The sequence below is a fragment of the Marmota flaviventris genome, chromosome 2, assembly GCF_047511675.1.
Source record: "Marmota flaviventris isolate mMarFla1 chromosome 2, mMarFla1.hap1, whole genome shotgun sequence".
NCBI lineage: Eukaryota > Metazoa > Chordata > Mammalia > Rodentia > Sciuridae > Marmota > Marmota flaviventris.
This window is the reverse complement of record NC_092499.1, coordinates 183,277,726-183,291,014: the sequence shown is the minus strand read 5'-3', so window position 1 is coordinate 183,291,014 and position 13,289 is coordinate 183,277,726. Positions and strand designations below refer to the sequence as shown.

The following is a 13,289-nucleotide window of genomic DNA, read 5'->3' as shown; positions in this document are numbered from 1 at the left end:
GAGAGAGAGAGAAGGGAAGGACTTCAGGGGAAGTGGTCCTTATGCAGACAATCGGAGGTGAGAAAATTTGCATTCTGTTTGTGTGTGGGATGCACCAAGCCCCGTTATAGGACCTCGGTATGACATAAAGATAAATGAAACACAGGTTTGTCCCTCGGTCATCTCAAGGGGATAAAGCACATAAATAACCTGAAGAGGGAGTGGTCAGAGAAACTTCCTGAAGGAGGGGGCATGGGGGCTGGGTTTTAAGGGATGTACAGGAGTTCACTTGTGGAAAATAGGACCGTTTTCTCCTCCTGGCAAAGAGACTCCAGCTGTGATTGGGGCTCCCTTCCCATCCCTACAGGGTCCCCAGAGGAGAGGGAAGCCTTCACGAAGGCCAACCACCTGAACAAACTAGCCGAGAAGGAGGAGGCTAAGGAGACGGAGGTGGCCATGCGGATCCGCGTGAGCCAGAGCATGAACATGGGCGCTGACTTTGATGTCTTTGCCTACATCACCAACAACACCCCCGAGAACCGCGAGTGTCGTCTCCTGCTCTGCGCCCGCACCGTCAGCTACAACGGGGTCCTGGGGCCCGAGTGTGGCTCCAAGAGCCTGCCCGATCTGACCCTGGAGCCCTTCTCAGGTGAGGACCTGTGTCGAGTGACCACCGGCTGCCAGTGTGCCCTGCAGGGCCCTGTGGCTCAGCATGCATAACTGACCCCGCAGACACAAACTCCTGCCTGGGTGGGCTCTGTCCTGAGCACTTCCTAGACAGCCACCCGTCCGGTTCTCAGAACAGAGCGGGGGCGGACTTGATCACTGCCCCCCTCATTTTCCAGATGAGGAAACGGAGGCACAGGGAGGTTAAGTAACTTTCCCAAGATCACACAGAGAGGAAGGTTTGAACCCGTCTTTTCAGCAACTGCGCTATTCTGTGTTTGTTTCCTGTCATTTCCCTGTGACCCCTGCCAGCTCTCAGACCCTCTGTTCCCCTCTCCTGGCCACTGCCTGGCCTCTGCCTCCATCTGCAGGAGCCTCCCGCCGCCCGGCTGAAGGTCTCCATTGCCCCCGGTGTTGTTGGCCTCACAGAAAGGAGGCCCTCGTGGGTGGGCACTAGCAAGGGTGCAGATTCCACATCTGTGCTGCCCAGCTCCCAGGACGGGTGGCCACCAGCTCCATGTGGCCACTGGGCGCTGGAACTGCAGCGGCTGCTGAGGGTCTTAATTCTATTGGAAGTTAGGTAGCGCCTGTGGCCGGAAGCTGCCCTGTGTGACACGGCAGCCCAAGGGCACTGGACAGCCCATATGGAGTCTCCTGGCTCCGCCCCCAGAGCCCCACCTGCCTGGCAGAGCCCCGCCCGGAGGGCAGTGTTGGGCAGCCGCACGTTGGCCCCCGGCAGAGCCCGAGTTGGTCGCTCATGCATGGGGCCAGACTTCTGCACAGTGGTCCCCTCGGGCCCCAGGACTCTTGCAGTGTCCCTGTGCCTGGGCCCAGAGGTCAGTGAGAGGTAGCTGGAGTTCCATCTTCCACCGTCCTCCCACGGCCTGTCCCATCTTCTCCTGGGGACAGCCCAGCAGGCAGGAGGGGACAGAAGGGTCTTGGAGCTGGGAAAGCCCGGGGAGCTGTGGTGTGAGGCCCTGGCCATGCCCTAAGGGGCAGCGTGACCATGTGGACCATTGTCCCTATCACTGGGCAAAGGCCTCCGCTCCACACAGGGTCCCCATCCAGCCTGAGGGACTCATACCCAGACACTGTCAGCAGTGTCCACAGCGGGTACTCTACCTGGGAGCCTGTGTGACATTCAACAGGATGACCAGAGGGTGAGAGCCCGGGCAGGACGCCCTCTGCCTTTACAGCCTCCACCCGCTACCCCCCTTTGTCTACGACGCCCGCCTCCCCCTCCCCTTGCCACCCTGGACCCCCAGGGCTGGGTGTGGGGTTCAGCCTACCAGTGCCCAAGAGAGCAGGCCTGCGAGTCTCGCCCAGGTCTGTGTGCTGAAGTCCCCCTCGGGGGTCTTCTCTCCTGGGCCCCAGGCTCAGCGAGATGCCTGTCAGGGCCCTCCGCAGGGACCCAGACCTCCACAGCAGAGCCCCCTCCCTGGGCTGTAGGAAGGCGTTCTGTAGGGGAGGGCAGGTGCTCTCGGAGCCCCAGATCATCCCCGCTTGCTAAATGGGGCAAGCAAGAGCAGGCCTCCCTGACAGGCAGCCTCCCTGACGGGCAGCCGCGAGGCTGGGGGGCAAGAGGTGAGCGGGAAATATCTGGAAAGTTCACCCTGGTGTCGGCACATGTGGGCCCTCACTCCTCACCGGGCAAAAGTGGGAAGGAGCCAGGGAGCCTGAGAAGCCCCCGGATCTTTGCCGTTGTGCCACTCAGTGGTGTGGGACACTGTCACCTCTACCTCTACCCCCCAGGACTCAGGGGCAGGCTCCTTTCCTACAGGTGCGAGGGGCGCTCGGGACCCCGTGTTCTGTTCCTGCCATCTGGCGCTGGCCGCGGCCCTGGGTCTTTCCCTCCTCCACTCTGGGCTGCAGGGTCCCCTTTTGTGCAAGGGCTGGCTCAGCCGCTTCTTTGTAGGGGCACATCCTCAGGGCCAGATCGTGCTCAGAGCCCGTCTGAGGGAAGGAAGTGCCTCTCCTGGAATGTGGGGCATGGAGTGACCGGCAGGTCACCTGTGCCCTCTGCCTCCAGATAGCATCAGAGCGCAGCACCATTGTTCTAAGGTTCTCATCATCCTGGGGTGGGGGGGGGGACAGCGCTCCTGCTGGGGGCTCAGGAGGGTCACAGCCTGCCTGTGGGAGGGCAGGGCAGGGGTCCTGTGTGTTCTTCTCTGGCCGGAAGATGGGGCCCATCCAAGATGCCCTCCTGGGGGGCTTCTGATGTCAAGGTCAACCGGAGAGAGCCCCCCCCCTCTGGGGAGGTGTTTGTTGCTCTTTGAGGATAAGATCTGGGGATTTCCATGTGCTAATGGACAGGAAGCCAGGCCCAGGATACCGAGCCAAATCCAGCTGCCCCCAGCCCTGCCTCCTCGGTCTGTTGCTTCTCTCCCCTCCCCTTCCTGTCCCCACCCTTCTCCCTCACCCTTCCAGGTGGGTCAGGTAGCCAGTGTGGCCTCGGTGACCATCCCCAGGTCACCGTCCAGAACAGGGCATATCACCCGAGGAATGAGCATTTCCTCCCCCCAGGCAGCCTGTGGCCCAAGGCCAAGGCCGAGGCCAGGGGCTGTGACCAGCAGCTCTCCGCGGTCCAGCCCTGTCCTGGCCTCAGCCTCCTGGAGAAGCCGAGGCCCACCCGAGGCTCCTGGAGGGCAGGGTTTTCTTTCTTTCCTGAGGAGCTGCTCCACCAGGTCTGGGAACAGCCATCCCACCCCCTTTTGTCCTCGTTGGCACAGAAGTCTGGGTTGCTCCCGGATCGCGTCATCTGATGAGAGGTTGGAGCACGCCCACCGGGACGGATGTGCAGGGGCGGCGGGTGGCACTTGCCAGAGGGCGCCCGGCCCACAGCCCCCCAGCTGCAGGGGCAGGGTGTGGACCTCCAGCCCACAGGGAGCCCGTGACTATGTTCTCGGGTCCCCATCAGCCCCCAGGGCTCAGGGAGAAGCTTCGAGGTGCTGGTTGGCCTTTGGCCTCCCTCAGCCTTGCTCTTCTCCCTCCTTAGAGGGCGAGCAGCCCCGGGCAGGTTAACCCCAGCTGACTTTTGTTTGCTTGTTTTAATTTTTACCAGTGACTTTCTGCTTCTGGTAAATGAGATAGTTTGCTGCAAGTAATGATAAAAAATTTCCCCGAAGGAAAAAAAAAAGTTAGAAAAAAATTGAGAGCAAGTTTGTGTGTGTGGGTGTGGTCGGGGGATGGAGGGGACTGAGGGCTCTGTTGGACAAGCTGGCTGGGCAGGAGGCTTCACAGTGCCCCGTTGACAGGAGAGGCCCCAGCAGCACCAGGGACTTGCCCAGGGTCTCTGAGTGAGGGCAAGCAGGGCCCACGCCCAGCCTTAGGGTCCTTGTCAGATGAGATGGCCTAGATCCGGTTTCGTGACACTTTGGTGGGCCCCGCCAGCTTGTTTCCCATCGCCTTGTCACTGTATGATTTTGCTGGAGGTGACTGTTGGTCACAGCTCTGTGTAGTAGGTACTAGATGTCCCTGGGAACAGAGAGGGGAGTTCATCTTCCCAGGCTCACACAGCTGAACGAGGTTGGGAGCTGGCTCTCCCGGGCCAGGCCTTTCCTGGGAAAGGCAGTCTTCAACTGTAAAATGGGTCTGACCCACTGGCCTCGTGGGGAATGGCACCATGTCCATGGTGGTACCTTCAGGGGTGCAGGTTGTGCTTGGGACTCTCGACCTGGATGGTTGGTTCGGATGCCCATGTGGCACCTCCCAGCTGCGTGGCCCGTGGCGGTTGTTCACCTGCCCGAGCCTGTCTCCTCGTCTTCTAGGGAAGGTGAAGTGGGAGGACGTTGTGAAAGTGGCCGCCACCCACCCCCATGCAGCACAGGGTGCCTGTGCTCCCCACCCCCACGAGCACCCTGACGGCCAGGTGCTGACACTGAGGTCCTGGGAGGTGAGGAGACTCTCCCAGGTCACCAGCTGCAGGGTCAGAGGTGGAGCACTCCCCTCCCCTGCTCCTCCCTGGGAACCAGGGAGCCAGCGCAGGTGGGGGAGCCCAGGCGCCCGCCTTCCTGTGTGTGTGACCTCAGGCACATTCCTTCCCCTCTCTGTGGTCAGAGAGATGAGCCAGCCCTCACATGTGCCCCTCCTGCCCCCTCCTGCAGAGAAGAGCATCCCCCTTCCCATCCTGTACGAGCAGTACCGGGACTTCCTGACCGAGTCCAACCTCATCAAGGTGCAGGGCCTCCTCATCGAGCCGGCAGCCAACAGCTACCTGCTGACCCAGAGGGACCTCTACCTGGAGAACCCAGAAATCAAGATCCGGGTGAGGGCAGCCCCCGCCCACGCACACACCTGCATCTCTGCAACCTCAAGGCCTTGGAGCCTCAGGGGTCCTGGAGTCCCAGCCTCATCCAAGAAAAGCATCACAACGATGAAAGGATTCGGGCTGGTGGCCTCCAGGAATGAATCTCAGAACCCCAGGGTTGCAGGGTCATGGGATTCAGGGACCTTAGAATCATGAATCCTTGAATTGCAAAATTCCTAAGGCTGGGCCTCCAGGCCCTTGGAGATTGTGGTGGGACAGGGAGGTCGCAGGGCACGGACCCTGGAGTCTGAGCAAGGGGGGAGGGTGCCTGGGTGGCCCTGAGATTCCGCAGCCCTCTATGCCGGTTCATTCATCTGCAAGGGGAGGTTAACGCTGCCAGCATGCAGGGTGCTGTAGTTCAAAGCACAGCCACAGGAAGGACCCGGAACCACACACAGCGTGGGAAGGGCTCCGCGTACAAGCTGTGTCGATCACCCCCACCATCATCGTAGCATTTCACCTGGAGGAGCCAGGACCCCTGGGCCCCCAAATGTACAAGCTGAGAAACAGCAGAGGGACGGGCAGCACCATCATGTGCCAAACCTTGCACATCTTAGCTCATCAATGCTCATGAGAGCCCTCAGGCAGGCATTTCTCTTCCATGAAGAAACAAGGCTCAGAGAGGGTTGAAACTTCCCCAGGGTGACACAGTGAAGAAGGGGCCAAGATTCACCTGGCTCCAAAGCCGGTGAACTGTCCACTCCAGACCCTAGAACAAGGGAGAGGCTCTGTGCATGCACCCCTAGAGTCATGGGGCCCTCGCTGCAGCTCCAGGGAAGAAACCTGGATAGGTGGGTGTCCCTGTGGGTATTTTTCAGATGAGGAAACAGGCACAGAAGTGGAGGGTGAGAGGCGGAGCTGGGCGTGGCTCCGTTCAGCCACCAGTAGACCAAAGTATAGCAAAGACAGGGGCAGCCCAGCCTGGACCCCGCCTGCCATGACTCCTGCCCATCCACCTTCCAGATCCTGGGAGAGCCCAAGCAGAACCGCAAGCTGGTGGCCGAGGTGTCCCTGAGGAACCCGCTCACCGTGCCCCTGTTGGACTGCATCTTCACCGTGGAGGGGGCCGGCCTGACGAAGGAGCAGTTGTCTGTGGAGGTGTAAGTGCCTCGCTGCAGCTTGAGGGCCAGGGGAGGGAGGTGCCGAGGGCAGTGGCTGTCCTGGTGCCACACTCGCCCCCCCACACACACCCTGCAGCCGGGCTTCCCCACGGTCATCTCCACATCGCGGGCAGCCCATGCAGAGTGCGTGCACACCTGGACAGTGACACCCACTTAGCCCCCACCTTCAGGGACCCACGTGCAAGTGTGGGTGTGTCACATGAGCGTGCACTGCTGGGTTTTTATTTTTATTTTTTTTTTTTACCCCCCGATCATGTAGGTACAGCTCAATGCTTTGTCACTCGGGTGGCCACCTGAGTCTGCCTACAGTGACCCCCAGAGTGTGTCATGGGCTTCTGAGCGCATGCACCACACACAGAGAGGCCCAGGCCCCCCGGAGAGCGGGAGCGGGGCCTCCGGGATTGCTGGCCTTAGCCCGACACTCGTGGAGGCTCTGGGCCGAGTCCTGGCACATGCTCAGTAGTCACATGTCACTCTGACCTGACCCTAGAGACCCTCTCCTCACCCTCGATTCTCTCTCTGCAGCCCAGACCCCGTGGAGCCGGGGGAGGTCGCCAAGGCCAGGGTGAACCTGCTGCCCATCGACATAGGCCTTCACAAGCTGGTGGTGAACTTCCAGTGCGACAGGCTGAAGGCCGTGAAGGGCTACCGGAATGTCATCATTGGTGGCCCCTAGGGCACCCTGCCCAGCCCCCTCAGCCTGCCGAGAGCCCTCACCTGACTAGTCTCTATCCGAAGCTAATGAGCAAGCTTTGCCCCTTAGGGCAGGGGTGGGCTGCCTGTGGGGCTCAGCAGCGGTGGGTACCTCTGGCCACCTTGTCCCTCTGAGCCTGGCTCCCCACCCACCCATTCCCCCTTAGCCGTGAGGAATGTTCTGTGCCAACGCAGTGGGAATCCCGACCTTGGCCGACTGGAGCTGCAGTGAGAGGGGGTCTCACACCTCCCCACCCAGGTGCCTTGGGGAAAGTCACTGACCACCCATACTGTTTGATCGACTCCCAAGTTTCTCAGAGCAGACAATAAAGGGTGGCTGTGCCTGTTTGGCTAGACCCAGGAACTCAGCCCCCTGGAATGTGTCCTGCACCTCATCCCCCAGCTGCTCCCAGGCACCTGGGGCTCCTGGGAGAGGCGGAGCCAGGTGGGGTGCAGATAGGCCGGGCCCATATCCCAGCAGTGTCCTGGCCAACAGCGTCCCCATGCATATCCCCATTGGGAGGCACATGCTGTGTGCGGTGCCTCCTGTGCTCCCTGAAGCTCACAAGGCCACCACCGACTTAGTCACCACGGGCAGCTGCAGAGCAGAACTGCCTTCTGGATGAGGAGACTGAGGGTCCAAGAGAGACCTCAGTCCCAGCCGGCTGGTGGTCAAGTGTGAGGCCGGAGAGGCGGGGCTGGACCAAAGTCTGGCCTGTGACTCGGAGCCCAGGGCTCCGTGGTGCCACCAGCCCTGACCCAAGAATGCCAGCGGGGCCACGTGGGAACTGATGGCAGGGGCCCAGCTGGGGCAAGGAGCAGGGGAGGGCTCAGAGGGGTTGGGGAGTCGGGATCAGAACTTGTCTCAAGCTCAGGTCTGGCCAGACTCCGCCTTCCCCTCTCTGGGCCTCCGTTTCCTCACTACCAGGAGCTGAACAGCTCATCTCCGAGGGCGCTTAGCCCTGTGCTTCTGATGCCTCTTAGGGTCCCGCCTTGCAGATGGCCACCCCTGTTCCACAAAGCTTAGGCCCCAGGCCCAGGACGTCTCTATGACCATCCTACCCTGAGCCCTCCCTCCCCTGCCCAGGTACCCCCCTTCAGGTCCCAGTTCTAGGGGAGGACAATCCTGGCTGCCCCTGCCCTTCCCGTGAACTTGGCCGCCTAGACTTCCCAGGAGCCTTCACTGCCCATGCTGGTCACTAACCAACTGAGTCAGTGCCTTAGCCCCCCTGGGCAGGGCCAGCACCCCTGGACACAGCCCTGGCCCCCCAGGAAGCCTGGGGAGCTCGTGAGTCTGTCATCTCAGGGTTTACCCTGGCGGCTTCTCCATGACTAGGCTTCCTTCGGGCTGGGAGGGTCTCTATTGGGGATGAGGTCACAGCCTCTAGGGCTCCCAAAATCCCACAGAAGGACGTGGGGAACCTCACACTGATGTATTTAAAACTTTCTGCTTTGCAAAGGGAAGAATCATCAAATGAGCCGACATGTGTGTCCTACATGAATAGAGCTCCACTTCTGGAGGGTTCTATAAAAGCTCTGGGGTCCTAAGCAGGCAGCGGCTGTGCTTTCCCACCACGAGGCGCGAGCAGCGAAATAAAAGAGTTTATTTTTCACATTCAAACAAAGTCTGGTCTCATGTTTCATGAACTTTTGAGGGTGATGTTGGGCGAGCTCCCCCCACCAGCACCGACTGCCCCCTGCAGAGGGGACTGTCCCAAGCTTCGTCCGTGCCCCAGCCCTGCCCCAGGCCTAAACTTCACCAGCAGCAGTGTCCGTCTCCAGGCCCTGCCACCACTGGGCCTTTTCCACTACCACCCTGCGCTCTTGTTCACCTTTCGACTTTTGTGATTGTAGTTGCCTGAGCCCGGAGAGTCCTTCCTCCTCCGTTCCTGTGGCAAACTCCTACTCATCCTGCAGTGTTGAATACCAAAATCACCTCTTCCGTGAAGCCTTCTTTGATTTCTTCTCAGGCCTCCAGGGTCCTACAACATGGACCAACTCAAATGTCCATCACTGTGCATTTTAGTTCCATGTTGGCAGGTCCATCCCCTACCCCATCCAACCTGAAGTCCTCAAAGCAGGGACCAAGGATCCTTCAAAATAGACACTCATAAGTGGTGAACTGGTAGATGGATGTGTTTCAAAACCAGTGTTGTCCATAGAAACAACATGAGCCCCAGAGGTAAACCATGCACATAACTTCAAACTTTCCAAAGCTGGGCGTGGTGATGCAGGTCTGTAGCCTCAGCCACTTGGGAGGCTGAGGCCAGAGGATCCCTTGAGCCCAAGAATTTGGGACCAGCTTGGACAACATAAACCCTGTCTCTTAAACACAAAAACAAACATTTTCTAATAGAAAATTAGAAGGGTAGAAAAAGAACGGGTAAAATTAGCTTAAATAATGTTTTATTGAACTCAATATTGTTTTGCAACTTGTAATCCATACAAAAGTTGTCAGTGAGATATTTTACTTTCTGATTTGCACAATACCATCTTAATGCCAGCCCAGCCTGTCTGTCTCCATTGGAATCAGCTGCGTCTCCTGTGCTGCAGGTGGCTGGGGTCACCATAGAGATGGTGCAAGTCTGCACTGTGATTCCTGAGTGTGGGGACCTGGTCATTCACCTAAGTGCCACCATGAGGCAGATGAACATTGTTGGAGGAATAGAGGGTGGGGGTTAGTCCCCACCCTCAGGGCCTCATGTGGACGGACATAACATACACACAAACATAATTTATTTTTTTTATTTTTTGTACCAGGGTTTGAACTCGAGGACACTCGACCACAGAGCCACATCCCCAGCCCTATTTTGTATTTTATTTGGGGACAGCACCTCACTGAGTTGCTTAGTGCCTTGCTGATGCTGAGGCTGGCTTTGAACTCATGATCCTCCTGCTTCAGCCTCCCCAGTTGCCGGGATTCCAGGCGTGCGCCACGGCACCCGGTCAAAACATAATTTAATAAAAACCCAACTTCACTCTCCTGGGAGCCAAATCCTGCTCCCTGAACACGGAGCATCGAGTCGACTGGTGCCCGGCTGGAAAACAGACCACTTGGCTATTTGGACAGAGGAGGGGTTCACAGGGAAGCGGATTCCAAAGGCATGCAAGAGGAGGAAGGGCTGCTAGGTGACACTGTGCGACCCAGAGAATGGGAAGAGCTGTGCCCTCCGCAGGGGCACTCACCTCCTTGGTGCGGGAAGCACGCCACGGTGGCCCCGGCCCAGCAGAGCTGCTGGGAATCACGTCACAGCATGCCCGAGCTAGCCGTGCCCAGAACCGGGGCGGGTCCCATCCTCTCCCCCTGCCTTCTCCCCACTGGTGGATCCTCCCCAGAAACCCACTGGCAAGGGCTCTGGAAAATGTTACTCTCCACGAGAGCCGGCCAGGCAAGGGCGGGATGGAGTTGGCACGACCCACTCGGGTTCCTTCTGCTAAGACACCCCCACCACCTTCTCTACCGAGGAGCTTCGAAAACCTCAGCCTCCAAAGAAGGAGGCCTCCTCCGTGGCGCCTTCCTGGATTGCAGGAAATGCTCCAGCCCCTGGATCCGCCCCCCGCCCCCACCTTAGAAAGCCCTTGTCACTGAACACTTGTCCACCTGGGCTGGGAACAGTCGTCTGTGTGTCTCTCCGTGCTATCAAGTGTCCAAGGGCAGGGGCAGGGCACACCCCAGCAAGGGGCCGCCGAGCCAACTCCAGCTCCGGGCCTGACTGCTCCCCACTAAAACGAGGGGCAGAGCCGCCCCAGCCAGGTCTGCCCAAGCTGGGCAGATGCAGGGGTCTCTTCAGACCCAGCCCCCAGGCCTACCTTGTTTGCATGTGAAAAATAAACTCCTCTCGTTTCAAAATCGAAATGGTTCAAAAATGCACCCCGTTTTTTTAACACCATAGAGATTCAGAGCCGGCCCCTCATCCTACAGATAAGAAAACAGAGGTTCAGAGGGGTTGGGCGATTCACCCCAAGTCACACAGCGGGTAGACTGCAGAGCTGGACTTGACCCAGGCAGCCAGCGCTCCTGCCCCAGGGCCTGGCCCCCGAGGGGCCCCCATTCCTCCAACACTCCAACACCCTCCCCTCCATCCCTCGAAGGGACCAGGGTTCTCGGGGCAGAGGCCTCACACAGCCCTGGCAGCCATCACGGAGCCAACCTCCCACCCTCTGGAGCCTTTTTTCCTCCCCAGCTGCTCTTGTTTACCTGGGACGACCGCCAGCTCACCCCTCAGCCTCAAGGCAAGTCCAGAGAGACAGAGAGAAGGCTGAGGGAGCCCAAGGAGGAGGAGCTGAGGACAAAGGGCCAAGCGGGCTCCTAGCAGCACGTCCACCTTGGGGCTGTGGCCGTGGCTCCCAGCTTCCTTCTGCAGAGACGCAGGCCCAGGAGCCCCGGAGCGCTGTGCTGTTTCCAGAGGGAAAAGAAATATCCCCTCAAAGCAGAAATGAAAAAATGGCAGCACACCCAACCTTGAAAACAGGTGCTGCGATGACACAGGACACCACGAATCTTGCTTCTTAAGCAAAAGAGGCAGATTCCAAGTTCATGAACAGTCGGCGCTAACCCACAGCGTCACAAGTCAGGATGGTGAGCCAGGCGCCTGTGATCCCAGCAGCTCGGGAGGCTGAGGCAGGAGGATTGCAAGTGCAAGGCCGGCCTCAGCAACTTTGCAAGACCTTCAGCAACTTTGTAAGACAGTCTCAAAATATAATATGAACAGGGCCGGGGATGTGGCTCAGTGGTCGAGCCCCGGGTTCAATTCCTGTACAAAAAAAAGAAGTCAAGATGGTGTTGGCCCTGGGGAAGCTAAGACATGGAGATGTAAAGCAGCCCCCTCCGAGTCCCCAGCAAGCTGAGAGCTGAGCAGCAGCTGGGGGCTGGATGACTCTGCAGAAGGGCCTTAAAAGTAGGGGGGAGGACTTGTTCCCCAGACCCAGAGACAGGAAGTAGTGATTCTCTGCATGCCCCACGCCATCCCCAAGAAAAGCCTGAGCCACAGAATTGCAGACTGGACTCTGGCTTAGGTTGTCACTTGAGTGGCCTTGGGTGAATTGCTTTCCTTCTCTGTTCCTTAGTCGTCCCTGCTGTCAAATGAAGGAGGAGACAGCAGGGCAGAGGAGCTCGTGGTGACCCTGACTCGGGCTCGTGGCTCTACTTTTTCAGGTCAGTGCTTCCTGATCGTGTCTGCTCCCTGCCCACCCTCTAGCAGCGGAGCAAACCTCTAATCATTCACAGAGATCTGTGCAGTTACCTCTGGGACAGCCACCTGCAAGTCATGTTTCACAGGTGAGCTTCAAAAATGGCCAAAGTGCTCTGGGCGCAGTGGTGCATGCCTGAAATCCTAGAGGCTGGGGAGGCTGAGGCAGGAGGATTGTGAGTTCAAAGCCAGCCTCAACAATTCAGCAAGGTACTAAGCAACTCAATGAGCTCCCCTGTCTCTAAATAAAATACAAAATAGGGCTGGGGATGTGGCTCAGTGGTTAAGTGCCCCTGGGTTCAATCCTGGGTACCAAAAAAAAAAAAAAAAAAAGCCAAAGCCCATGTCTGCAATCCCAGTAACTTGGGAGGCTGAGACAGGAGGATTGCAGACTCCAGGTCAGCTTGGGCAACTTAGCAAGACCCTGTCTTCAAAAAATAAATAAATAGATAAAAAGGGCTGGGGAAGTGATTCAGGCGTAAAGCACCCTCGGGTCGAGTTCCCATCACCACCAACCACAACAAGAACTTGAGGAGAAAGGAATCTGAAGCTTAAGACACTCCAGCAGGTCGCGGCTTCTTTCACATTCTTAGTAAATATTTACTTTTGTGCACAATTTCATATTCATTGTTTTCCTTTGATCTGGTCCCTCAAAATTAAAAGTGTGATAACACAGCCGCTTCACCAGAATGACGGATTGAAAACTTGAACATATGTATATCATATTTTATGTTATACAGACATATATAAATAGCACTTTTGACAGGTTCCACCCAATAAAACCCATCATAAGTTAAAAATAATCAAGCCAGGGCTGGGCTGGGGCTCAGTGGTGGAGCGTTCACCTAGCATGTGTGGGGCCCTGGGTTCGATCCTCAGCACCACATACAGATAAATAAATAAAACAAAACTATGGTGTCCATCTACAACTAAGAAAACTTGTTTTTAAAAAAAATCAAGTCAGAAATGCACTTACTACCCCTAATCTACAAACACCCTAGCTTAGCCCCGCCTACACTAAACATGTGCCCTGGCCCACAGCTGGGCCAATGATGGAACACAAAGCCCCCTGGGTAACAAAGTGTTGAATGTCTCGCATCATTTTTGTTGAATACTGTGAAAACAGAACGGCTTGCTGTTGCAGCATGGGGAAGTCTAAAATATCAAAGTCAGGCCCCATTGAGTCATAATGTGTGTACACACACACACACACACACACACACACACGAGTTGGAGGAGGTGTGGGACCACAGGAGCATTTATACTCACTGGGATGACGCGGCCATTTGGTACAACACCTTGCACAACAGTCCGCAGCACCTCCTGAGGCAGGAT

General features: G+C 57.7%; 1 protein-coding gene across 1 annotated transcript in view; it reads left to right on the top strand.

Annotated features, from left to right (window-relative positions):
* Positions 1-7,129, top strand: part of Tgm2 (transglutaminase 2) — a 28,347-nt gene extending 21,218 nt beyond the window's left edge. The window contains exons 10-13 of the mRNA XM_027945271.3: positions 347-628; positions 4,749-4,909; positions 5,915-6,051; positions 6,598-7,129. Of these exons, the coding sequence (XP_027801072.2) occupies positions 347-628; positions 4,749-4,909; positions 5,915-6,051; positions 6,598-6,748 (731 nt within the window). The 3' untranslated portion in view covers positions 6,749-7,129. The remainder of the gene's footprint in view (positions 1-346; positions 629-4,748; positions 4,910-5,914; positions 6,052-6,597) is intronic.
* The last annotated feature ends 6,160 nt before the right edge of the window (positions 7,130-13,289 follow it).